The sequence below is a fragment of the Anolis carolinensis genome, chromosome 2, assembly GCF_035594765.1.
Source record: "Anolis carolinensis isolate JA03-04 chromosome 2, rAnoCar3.1.pri, whole genome shotgun sequence".
In the NCBI taxonomy this organism is placed as follows: domain Eukaryota; kingdom Metazoa; phylum Chordata; class Lepidosauria; order Squamata; family Dactyloidae; genus Anolis; species Anolis carolinensis.
Window position 1 is genome coordinate 72454403 of NC_085842.1, and position 12797 is coordinate 72467199.

General features: G+C 38.8%; 1 protein-coding gene across 5 annotated transcripts in view; it reads right to left on the bottom strand.

The window, feature by feature from the left end:
- fbln2 (fibulin 2) overlaps positions 1-12797 on the bottom strand; it is a 222830-nt gene that overhangs the window by 40024 nt on the left and 170009 nt on the right. For all 5 annotated transcript variants that reach the window (XM_062969966.1, XM_062969964.1, XM_008115563.3 and 2 more), the window contains 3 exons: positions 4781-4987; positions 1758-1877; positions 1195-1296 (listed from right to left, as the gene is read on the bottom strand). In XM_062969966.1, coding sequence (XP_062826036.1) covers positions 1195-1296; positions 1758-1877; positions 4781-4987 — 429 coding nt within the window. The remainder of the gene's footprint in view (positions 1-1194; positions 1297-1757; positions 1878-4780; positions 4988-12797) is intronic.

The window sequence follows — 12797 nt, forward strand, 5'->3', positions numbered from 1 at the left end:
GTACACAGTTTAATTCATTGATGTTAGGTTTTAATTTGATGTTAGGTTTTAATGTGATTTTTATATGCGGGGTTTCTCTGGGACTTTATGTCAGTATTGTTTGTTTACAGAAGCATTGAATGTTTGCCATTGTATGTTGGAATCTGCCCTGAGTCCCCTTGGGAAGATAGGGCGGAATACAAATTAAGTTTTATTATTATATTATTATTATAAGGGGAAGCAAGCTGTTACATTAATTTATAGTTTTTGAGGGCAAAATATAGAGTGAAAATGGGTCAAGTAAAAGATTTAAATAAGATGGATGAGTTGGTGATCTTTGAGGGACTGCCAAGAGGGTACATGGGCTGCAGCTTCTCCGTTCTGATTTATATTGGTGATCTCGCATGGAAATGCATTTAGTCCCATGCCCTCAATCCCCACTTTATAAGTCAAGCTCTAAAATGTCATAGAGGTAATTTCCCAATTGCTACAATATCATCACCAGGGCTAGTCCTATCAGTGGACAAAGTGAAACAACTGCTTCAGGCTGAAGACGCAAAAGTATGTTTAAATCAGCTATGCCTCTCCTCTTTTCAAGGGCCGAGTTGTGTCCTTCACACAGCTTGTCCTGGATGTCCTAAACTAACATGCTTCCTTGGTTATGGTGGAAGATGCCATACCCTTAGCAATGTTAAATGTAAGTTTTATCATGACAGTCCACTCAACTTCTATGTAAAGCTTGGGGAGGGTGTGCCATTTTTTTCTTTAGCTAAACAGTCTTTGGCCAATGATCTTCCATGCAAATAACATCTTGTACAGCCTCTGTGTTGCTACTCAAGACCCATTTAAAATTTCCTACATGTTGTGAATGTTTCATATTGCAGGAGACTTTAGTGGGCAAATGAGGGAGAAGTTTGTTCTAGTCATAAAGAAATCAGTGATGGAGGTGTTCATCTAATTATGACACTGAAGGCTTAAGTCTATAAAATGAAAGTTTGTAGTAATATAATAATAAAAATCTATTTATATTCTGCCCTATCTCTCCAGAGGGAATTGTACGTTGTGCATTGCCTATCATATTAGGAGGAATGGGTTGATGTCCTTCTACACCTTGTCAAGGGCAACAGACAATCCCCATCATAGTGAATCTGCTCATATCTATCTCAAATATATTTCACTCTAAAAAACTGAGTAGTCAGAATAACATTTGCTCACCTTCACAGGAAACCCCATCTGCCATGAGAGCATATCCAGGTAAGCAAGAGCATTCAATTCTCCCTTCCACAATATTACATGTGTGCTTGCAGGGACCATTATCTAGGAAACACAATATTTCAAAATCCACAAGAGAAAAAAATCAGTGTACAACTCACTTTAAAGTTTAAAGCTTCCTTCCACTAATTATAATACTTGTCATCACACCAGACTGTAAAATGTAAAAATAAACAATCTATTCTCATAACTGTAATCACCATATACAATCCTCCCTTTATAGGCAAACACACCTGTGCCATTCATTCCCATCTGCGAATTTGAAATTACCACATACAGCTGTGTTGCCTCAACAATCTTAAATAGCTTACATGAAATAACCTTGAATTTGGAAGCTACCCTAAAATTACCTCAGCAGGTTATTATCTGAGAGCTTGCCCATCTCTTACTTTGGGCTACGTCTGGAGACAGGATGTGGACATGTATTGAAAAGAAAAAGAAAAAAAACAGCCAAGCAAGCTTTGGAATTTGTCACACTACTTTTGTAGCTTGCCTCTAGTTCCTACCTTTACACCTATCTTGTTCTTCATGCAAACCATTAACCGTCACAGATGGGTTCTTCAAGGGTTCTGGTTCAACAGTGGCTTTGTCTCCTAATGCCGTATTTGGTCCTTCTTCTTCAAAATCTGTTTGTATAAAAGGAGGGCAGTCAGCTATCATTGCATTGCTTTCTATCTATATATACCACAGAGACATTGAGCAACTAGAGCTCTCTGTGAATTCTAAATGCCCCCAAATGACAAGTAGAATCTTAGCACGGAAACTGTGCATTGTGAAAGGGCTCCAGGTCTGCTCTCAGATACTGGTTGTTAGGCATTATATTTGCCTCTGTGGGCATAATCCGCCCATATGATGATGCCATTACTATTCACAAGTTTGAAGCAAAGATCCTCACTTTAAAGTTTTACGGTCTAGATTCTAAAATAACAAAACAAAACAAAGCCAGAATGACATAACTCTCCAAGAAAACTGGATTCTCTCCAATAAGACTAACAAATTAATGCCAGATATCACTGAAGTTTCTAATAAGAATTGGTAGCAGAAATAAAATAAATTAAGAATTAATATTTCCATCATTTTATTCCAATCCACCTTCCATACTCAGTTTGCCATGGGTGAAGTAGTAACAAAAAAGCAAATATCAAGACAAAAAACCCTTCCTTGCTGAAAACAGACTAAAAATACAAACCAAGCTGCATCAACATATGTTTCCATTAAAGTAAAACACAATGCAGTATGTCTGCTGGTGAGACTGGGCTAATGATTCAGTATCCCCTCTGAAACATTAATGAAATATGCAGGTTTTGCTTGGAAAAAGCATGATCATTCTGTGGAGATTTTGTTGGACTGAACCAGAGTAAAAATAAGTGAGCGAGAAAAAAGAAAGTGAGAAAGTTTATTGCTTTTGGCAGGGAGAAAACTAATGATTGAAATAACTTTCTCTCTTGCTAAGAAACTAAGGTTAGAAGTACAAGAGAACAAATCTTTATATCATTTTGTGTAAGTGTAACCCCAGATAGTTTTCATGGAATAATAGAGTTGGAAGAGACCTTGTGGGCCATCCAGTCCAAACCCCTGCCAAGAAGGAGGAAAATTGAATTCAAAGCATCCTCGACAGATGGCTATCCTACAAAGAAGGAGCCTCCAACACAGTCGGGGGCAGAGAGAGAGTTCCACAGCTGAATAGCTCTCACAGTGAGGAAGTTCTTCCTAATGTTCAGGTGGAATCTCCTTTCCTGTAGTTTGAAACCATTCTTCTGCATCCTAGTCTCCAGGGCAGCAGAAAACAAGCCTGCTCCCTCCTCCCTATGACTTCCCCTCACATATTTATACATGGCTATCATGTCTCCTCTCAGCCGTCTCTGCTACAGGCTAAATATGCCCACTTCTTTAAGCTGCTCCTCATAGGGCTTGTTCTCCAGATCCTTGATCATTTTAGTCGCCCTCCTCTGGACACATTCCAGCTTGTCAATATCTCTCTTCAATTGCGGTGTCCATAATTGGACACAGTGTGATTCCAGGTGTGGTCTGACCAAGGCAGAATAGAGGGGCGCTATGATTATAGTTTTATGAGGCTTCAAAGTCCTCAAAATCCCCCCACTTTTGCCCCTATTAAGTCAATTCTAATTGCTCTGACCCTTAGCCAAGTGATACTGCAAGGTTCTGTATGTGCACCATTCATTAATATGAATGGCATCACTGGGAGATGTCCCAAGGATATTGGGGCTGTAGTGTTATTAGTATGCAGATGATATGCAGCTCTTTCTGTTTTCCATCTACTCACTCAGGGATACTGAGGAACACCATAATAGGTTCTTGGAGGTAGTAGATGTGTATTACAGATGCATAAAAACACTTATCTCAAGAGGAGTACTTTAGTTATGTGGATAGGGGTGTTTTTGGATATAATGTTACTTGTAAAATCTCAGGTGGAAAAGCAATAGCCATCGATATCACTTGGTTTCAGTTATGCTCCACCTGGGGAATATGGACCCAACACAAATTATAGATCCTATGTTACCTTCAGACTGCACTATATGATGCCCCATTTGAAGATCACTCATAAAAGTTAGTTGATGCAAAATCTGGTTTACAGAGTCCATATTCACAATGGGATCATGTGGCACTAGTTCTGAATCAACTACATTTCTTACTTGTGTTTTAAAAAGATCTAATTCAATGTTCTGGCTTTGATCTTTAATACCTGAAGCACTCTGAAAGATACCCTACACATCTACAAACCTGGCTACATGTTAAGAATCAACTGGAGGTCAGTAAGGCAGGACCTTTTTAGTGGTGGGCCCTCATCCTTTAGAATTCTGTGTTGCCTTCTTCAGCTTTTCCCTGAAAGGTAATTAACAGACACCCACCCACATATTGTACTGTATTATAATTACTTCATGCTTAAATTTATTTTTATTACTTTACAAACTAGTTATGTTGATAAGGAACTGAGTGTTTCCTATTCTTACCCAACATGTAATGAAAAACCTGGTCTAAAACTGGGAAAACTGAAATCCTGAAAGGCAGATATGAAATGCATTAATAAAGATTGATTGGCTGAGTAGGTACTTAATCCTATTTACTTCAAGGAACAGTGGCTGCTCTTGTCAAATAACCATGAAAAGGTGATGGTACAGGGCCTCTTCAGAAGAAGGTAGAGCTCTAATGGGCCCGTAAAGGAAGATATTGTCCTTTAAAAAGCCTGTACAAAAGACATATAGGGCTTTCTAGGTCAAACCCAGTACTTAGAATTAAGTAGCCAATTGAGCCATTACAAAAAAGGGAATTGCACGTTCCCTAGAGCCAGCCCCGTTAAACAATCTGGCTGCAGCTTTTTAGGCAAACATGCAGTTTCTGATAACTTTTCAAAGGCAACCCCAGATAAGGCTCATTTGCAGTAATCCAAATGGAAAGTGACCAAGACATGTACTGCACTGTCATGCTTAGTAAATGAAGGAAAACTAAAGATGAAAGTATAAATCTGACAGGATGAACTTTTGGTTTGGTTTCAAGTTTATTGCTTTACCTGGATTACAGCTGAGTCCATCGTCCTGCAAAGTAAATCTTGGGAAACATGAGCACTTGTAGGATCCTACAGTGTTGATGCAGAGGTGTTGGCAGAGCTCTCCAGGATAGGCAAGGCATTCATCCAGGTCATCTCCAGGTAAGTTGTTTGATAATTCGGCTTCATTACTGATAGACAAAGCTTCATTGTGATCTTCAGTCTCTGAAACTGTCAACGTTTCTTAGTTATTACTCATGATAAAACAGCAAGGGAAATGCATTATCTGTATATATGACTGGGAAGACTTTGAATACTAACAAATAGCTCAAAGATCTGACAGACATTACCTGGAATTCTAGAAATCCCCCCCCCCCCCCAATCCACATCACCATGGCCTGACTCTTCAAAAACACTGATTGCAATAGCACAAGTGAAAGGAACACTGGGCATTACATCTCTCTCTCAGGATTCCTGTTGTCAGTCTTCCCAACAGGGTGCCGTAGTGGCATTTCTTCTTGATGCATAACCCATGGATATTGGGGGGGGGGGGGGGAGCTGTATAAACATAGTAATATAGGCTTGGTCATTTTGTTTTCTATTACTTTCCTAGGACCTTCACAGACTCTACAGGGCATGTGTCTACTAGAAAACTGTGTGTGACCAAAAAACAGGAAGGTATCCATGGATTCAATGAACCACAGTTTGAAAATATCAAGAAAAAAATCCAAAAAAATGTGATTTTTCCATACAGGAACACAATTTTACTGTGTCATTGCATACTGGAGCATCCACAAATTTTCATATCCATAGGATGTCCTGAAACCAACCCCCAGTGGATATCAAGGGCCCACTATACAAATTGATTGTTGTCAGCTGCCTTGAATCCCTATATCAAGAGAAAGGTGAGTTAAATACAAAGCAAATAAATAAATAAATAAATAAATAAAGTGAATGGTAGGCAACAAGTGAACCATGAAAAAGGGTATGTAGTATACAACCTTAAAGAAGAAAGTTTTTAAAACTGAGCCAGGGGGTGATGCATAATGTTTTTAGGTATGTTTTAATGGCTTTTAATGTTTTTAACTGTTTATTTTAATAGTTTTGAAATTTAATCCCATTTTAGCATTTGTATGCTTTTATTGTTTTACACTTAATATTGTATTGTTCTCAGTGTTGTTAGCAGCGCTCTACATGTGCAAACCCTCTCCCCTGTACACTTTCCCAAGGTGAGCTGTATTGGGACTCCTGGAGATTCTCCAAGCTCATTCTACTCTCAATTTCCTTGTTTTCCTTTTGCATCATCCAGGTGTGCCACCCTTGCCCTATGTTTGTTTTGAAGGGAGAAGATGATGAAGCAGCAGTGGCTCACAGAGTGCGACCCCTCTTTCTCTCTCTGTCCTACTTGCATCCATCAGGAGTGGAGGCCAACAGCGAGGGGACAAGGAGAGGGAAGGATTGGACTGCATTAAAACAAATGTCCAGTTATCTAAAGAAGATCATAGACTTACAATTAAGACTACCAGCAAATAGTGATCCAAAGTTGATTTGCTACATTGATGCAGATTGTGCAAATGATGGAAGTGACTCCAATTCTGTCAGTGGTTTCCTGTTTTTATATGGAAATGGACCTATTTCATGGGCAAGTCGAAAGTAAGAAATAGTGGCTCAATCTACTGCAGAAGGAGAAAAATTATGTAGTGTCACAGTCAACAAGAGAATTGATATGGATTAACCAGCTACTGAATAATTTCTAAATCGGATGAACAAAAACCCATGAAAGTTTATGAAGATAATCAATGCAATATGAAATTCACTGAAAGCAAAAAGATGACGTTATGAACAAAGCACATCAGGATCAAGTACCACAACATACGTGAACCCGTGAAAGGGGACATGATCAAGATGGCCTATTTTGACAAAGCCTCTGCCGAGAGAGAGCTTTGAAGGCCTATGTGTCAAGAAGGGAAGAGTGATTGGCTTGATCTATTGAGAAGGCTGTTGGAAATGTCAACCTTCTTCAAACCTTCTCTAGTAATGTTTATCAATTATTCTGTTGCTTACTGTTTCCAGTATGTACAGTATGTTCTGATATGCAGCTTCCTTTACTCTATGGTTCCTGAGAAGTTGTAGGAGGAGCTGCAGATCACACGATCACTACAGAGACTACAGCAAACTACAGATTTTTTCAGACCTCAGATCACACACTTGCTTGCTATTATGCTACTTTGCTATAAGAGATGTTCTGGCCGGATGGCATAGAGAATTATCTCAAACACATCTGAAACTGGACTGATAAGTTTTGTACCTGTGTATGCTAAACACATGAAGGTTGTGAGTGAACCAAATATGTTATTTTTTATCAAAGTCTACTTCCTTTTTGTTTGTTGAGTACATAACATGAAACAACTTATTTTATGGGAGAATATATATTTCTGGGCACTAAAAACATTTCTAAAGCTCTGCTGTTTTTATGCACTGGAAGATCTCTGTTTTCCTAACAGAGCAGAGATAACAGGCTATTCAGTCTAACAACTGAAACCATTGGCTTGCATAATTACATCTGGTTGTATACCACAAGAGAAGATTCTACTCTAAAGGGTTTTTGGCTCTACTTTCTATGAAAGGTCATGATTTTCTTAAAAAGTTATAATTTCCAAAAGGTATTTTCCCAAAAATTTATGAATGACATTTTCTGAAAACTTTAAGGCACGTACACAATTTGCCATACCTGTCAGACTATATCGTATGTTTTGGCCAGTAACACATTTTGGAGAAAGAGCATTATTCTTCAAAGCAATATTGTCCACAGTCCTTAGAACTGCTAAACATTCTCCATAACAATTCAACCTGATACAGTGTATATGAAGGTATAGAATAAACATCATTAAAAACATCCAGGAATGTGTGATACATTTGCTTTAGTTCAGAAATAATATATATGAAGGTGCTAGCTAACAAAGGCTGAAATAAATAAGCCACAAAAGAGGCAGATAAGAGGTTCATAGAATTAACTTCATTCACTACACATTCATACCAGGTACAGCAAGTAAAGATGAAAAAAAGATATGTACACCCGGGAAAGGGGATCTGTTTTGAACAGAGAACATCTTGTTTCACGTTCTATCTAGATACTTGCCTCTAGGCAAGCTCCGAGCAAACAGACACAGGAGAGGACATTACGTCCCTTAGTTCTTCTCCATTCTGCTTTCCTTGCTTATAAAGCATTTTTGGATAGGACTTCCTTATGAAGGTTAAATGCAATTGATCATGAAAATGGAAGAAGGGAAAACTCAGAGAGCAGGAGTATTGAACTTTGAAGAGGCCATTGATTAAAAGGAATTGCTTTAGTTCTTTTAGTGCACAGTTCATTTGGTCAGCAAATGCACAGGGCAAAGAAAGAAAGGAAAACAGATTTGCGTCAGGCCATGCATAACAGAAATAGCTAGTGTAAGTTCAGTATTCTTAAAACAGATTCCCTGCCCTTTCTCAAGAAACTGACTTCTTCCATATAAGAACTAATCACTTTGTGTGAAGTGCATGGTGATCTATTGACATATTGTACCAGTAAAAGCAAAGGGAGATGGCAAGGAATGTTTTCTTAGTAAGTTTCTAAATCAGTCTTCTCCAGTCTGTTGCTTCCCCTAGATGTGTTGAACTACAAACCACATCCTTTTGCAGGTGATATGGTCAGAACAGGTAAAAATTCGACTTGTTTCTCTGAATACACCATGAGCATACACACATAAAAGACACGTGAAATTCCATGATGCCAACAAAAAATAAGATTATTTTAACAGCAGTGTTTTGGTTCAAAGTCATTCTTTTAGAATCATGACCTTTAGCCATACCAAATATGTTTAAAAATGTATTTAAAAACAAACAGCAAAACAAAAACAAAAAACACATATACAGAATTCAATGACATAGCCATGTTAGCCTGGATCAGTATGCAAAGGAATCTTTGAGACCAATTGAGAAAAAGAGGTTGGCAAAGACATTTGTATACTTAAGTATATTTCACCAAGTGCATGGCGTGAAATGCCTTAGGGCAGGCCTTTATGAACAGTCTGTTTGTGTGAATAGCAATAGAAATGCAAAATTTGTGGGGATGGCAATGAGGTAACAAATTCAGCTTTAATGAAGGCAGGAGGAAAGCCAAAGTGATAGATAACCACATGAATGATGGAAGGAGTTATTGGAAAGTAGTGTGATGCTAGATGAGAACCAGAAAGGAGATGTGATAAACTGGCCAAGAAAGCCCTCATGAGGCTGGGCTGTTAACTAATATTATGCGTAATGTGTCAGAAACCATTGTCTCTGTTCAATAAACTGAAGTGACTGTTTTGGACTCCTTTATTTGCTGTATTTCGAGTTCATATCGTATCACAATCAACAGTAAAGAAAGTAATGAGCAGTAACAATCAGATAAAAATCAGATTAATAGTTGAATCGAAATCTCTGAAAAGTGGGAGTAAGAAACAGTGTCCAAATTTATGAAAGACAAAAAATGAACATTCTGTAAGACAGATTCACAACCAAGAAGGCAGTGGTACCTCTTTCAGATCGTAGAAAAGTTTTGTAAAATGTTTCCAGGAATTCCACTTTACCCACCTTCTCCAGAATGCTGTCAGTTTCTTGAATCAACTATCAATGTCACCTGAGAATTAGGCTATTTGCACTGAATAGAGTTCACTTTCATATACATCAACACAAGATTCCAGGTATACAACCAATCTTAGACTGCCATTCTGTTAGTTAGTCCCAGCTGTAGTAGACCCATAGATGAATGGTAAGTCAACACATAGGTAAATCCCAGGATTAGGACATTTTTAAAAAATTTCAAAAATAACAGGATGTAGGCTTTAGTACTTTGCTCTTGTGTTTTTGAAGTTATTTCTTGTATTTTTCTGGCCTTCATTGAAAGACTGTAGGTAGCATTACGAACATCAACTTTTATCATAAAGCATAATTGATAAATGGTTTTAATTGATACTTTCTAGACCAAGCTTTATTTTGCTTTTAAATGCTAAGGCAGAATGTATGTCTTTTCTAAGAAAGGGTGCAAAGTTCCAAATTTATTTGGAACTAATGTAGCTTGGAAGAGGAGAAATGATTGTATTTATCCTTCCAGATTTTAATGAGAAGTAAAAGTTAGTTGATCATTATACCATCTTCTCAGGAACTAACTGAGATATTTTCCTGCCTGATGCCAAGTGCAAGATAACAATGCTTTTCTATCCCCTGTAGAAAAAGTGAATTATTGCCAGCGGACACTGATGTGTCCTTCACTAAACTTTAAACAATAAGATGCTGTTTGAACAGGCCCGGTTCGTCATGGGCGCAGGGCCTTCCTGGGCGCACCTGAAGTGACGGCGGCGGCGCCGACCACTGGGTCGCTCACCGCAGAACCAGGATGTATTTTTGTATTCTCATAATATTTTGCGAGATCTCGCGAAATATCGTGAGATTTCTGTGAGATCTCGTGAGAATAGAAACTACTTCCTGGTTTTGCGGCAAGCGACCCAATAGTCGCCGCCGCCGCCGCCCGCTGCTGCCCGCTGCCGCCTGCTGCCGCCCGCTGCCGCCGCCGGTAAGTTTAGGATGGGGGGGTGCAATTTCAGGCGGTGGGCGTGCGGCCCTAGGTTGGCTTACCACCTGGAAAAACCTAAGGCCGCTCCTGTGTTTGAAGATGCTGTTTTGACATGTATTTTACTTTGCTCATTACTTGTTCTTTGGGCTTGCCCCCCTGTTAGCCACTCTGAGTCCCTGCGGGGAGATGGAGGCAGGATAGAAAAATAAAGTTATTTATTATTATTAAAAAGCTATTTTAAAAGGTGAATAAGAGGCTGTGTATCGTATGTAAGCCTATTTTGTAACATTAAGAAATTAACAGTGGTCTGGAAGGAAGAAAGAAATCTTTGTTTCTGGAATCAGTCTGCAAAACTTCTTACCTGACAGTCACTTCACTCCATATAATGGTAGAGCTGGCCCTGTCTTTTCACATAATGCAAACTACAACTTATAGTATTCTTTTCCCCTCTTGTCTCTTTTCCCACTCCATCTCTGAATTCAATTACCTTCTCAGGCAGAGAATTGCCTTTCTTATGTAATTTTGTAAAACACCATACACACTGATGGCATGCAATAAATAATAAAAATTACTTTCATTTCTAATGGCCTATTGACCATGAATGAAAGATTTCAGCATTTTCTGCTATCTGAATGTTTGTCTAAAATTATTTGTATGCATTTTCCAAGTCACAAAGAAGTTTCTCCTTCATCAACTATGCAGCAAAGAAGTAAGGCCTGAAAATGTTTTTTAAAACTATAACTCTCAAAATCACACCGTCAGCATCATTAATGGCCATGTCATTTGGAGGATTCTGAAAAAGTAACTTTTATAGGCTTTACAAAGGAGTACACAAGCTTCCATTCTGAAGTGATTTAGCAATATTGAAAGGAAAGCATTATTTTTCAAAGGGTTGCAAGGTTCATCAACTTTCTATGATTTTGTGTAAGGCAGAGAAAGAGAACACATTGCTCCCTTGCTTTTAGCACAAGAAGCAATGGAGGCAGCAGAGAGACACGATTCTGAAAAGAGCTTCTAAAAGAAAGACTGCGAAAAATAAAACCAAGATTTTCAAAAGGGCTTAAAAGTTCCTAGTGTTGCAACATATTGGTGCAAAGTTGTTCATTTTTTCAATATAGCAATTTTAGTCCAGGGGAAGAAAGGTGTTTGTTCTGATAAGCTCAGTAGAGGATCTACCCTAGCAAACCTTTTGTATTGTTATCCCAATATCCCCATGCATTTGGGATATATTGAGCATGGTGATCAGATCATGATATGAATAAACATAACAGTTTAAATAACAAATGTAAGGCCTTCTCACAGACCACTCTGAGAATTTCGGGGGGGGGGGGGTTGAAGCACCTCAAGCCTCCCCCCCCCCCCGGCTACATGCCTGCCTCCAGAGAAAGAGACTCCACCACACTCTGAGGCAGCATATTGAACTGCTTTTACCATAGGAAAATTCTTCCTCGTGTTTAGGTGGAAACTCTTTTCCTGTATTTAAGTCTATTGCTCTGTCTTCTGATCTCTTACACTGGCAAAATGGAGGTCTATGGAGGCCATTTTATAGCACGTGGCCACTTCTGGTAGCCGCTCATGGGAATCCATCTTACCAGCATGACCATCTCTGAAGACTGATGAGTCACCCCTCTTCCAAACGCTTTTCCCTTGCTTTCCTCCTGCCTGTGGGATAACATCCATAATTGTTCCTTTTCTAGACTAAATACCCACTAGCTCTTTAAACTGATCCTCATAGGGCTTGGCTTCCAGAGCTTTTACCCTTCTCTGGACATATTCCAGTGTGCCAATGTCCTTCTTGAATTGTGGTGCCCAAAACTGGACACAGTACTCCAGGTGAGGTCTGACCAAAGTAAAACAGAGTTCTGTATTGACAAATAATCCAGGTTATCAAAGCAGAAAATCCAAATTATCTGATTTGAACTGGATTATCTTTGTCTACACTGCCATATATCCAGCTCAAAGCAGATAATTTGAATTTTATATGGCAATATAGAAGGAGCCTGAAACTGTCATTTCCCTCAATGTACATAAAGACATTGCCATCAGTGCAGCCTGAAATTCTATTGACCTTTTTAGTAGGCATGTCCGATCGATGAAAAAAAGTTTCAATTCTCGTTTCTAAAGTAGGGGGCGATGGCGCTTCGATATAGAAAATATTTCCGATTTTTTCACCCAAAAATTTCGGATATTTCCGAAAATTCGTAATGATTCTAAATGTTCCTAAAATGGCGGATGTGCATCCACAATCGCCAAAAAAAAAAAAAAAAAAAAGGAACCGGGGGGGGGGGGCTTATACAGGACTCTCCCGCCCTCATTTCTTGAGCTATCCTCATCAAATTTGCAATGCCCTTGCAAGTTGTGTAAAGATACTTTGAAAACTAGAAATTCCCTTGCTATATTTGTAAGCAAGAAGGACACTGGAAATCAATAGTGTCTCTGGCTATGTAA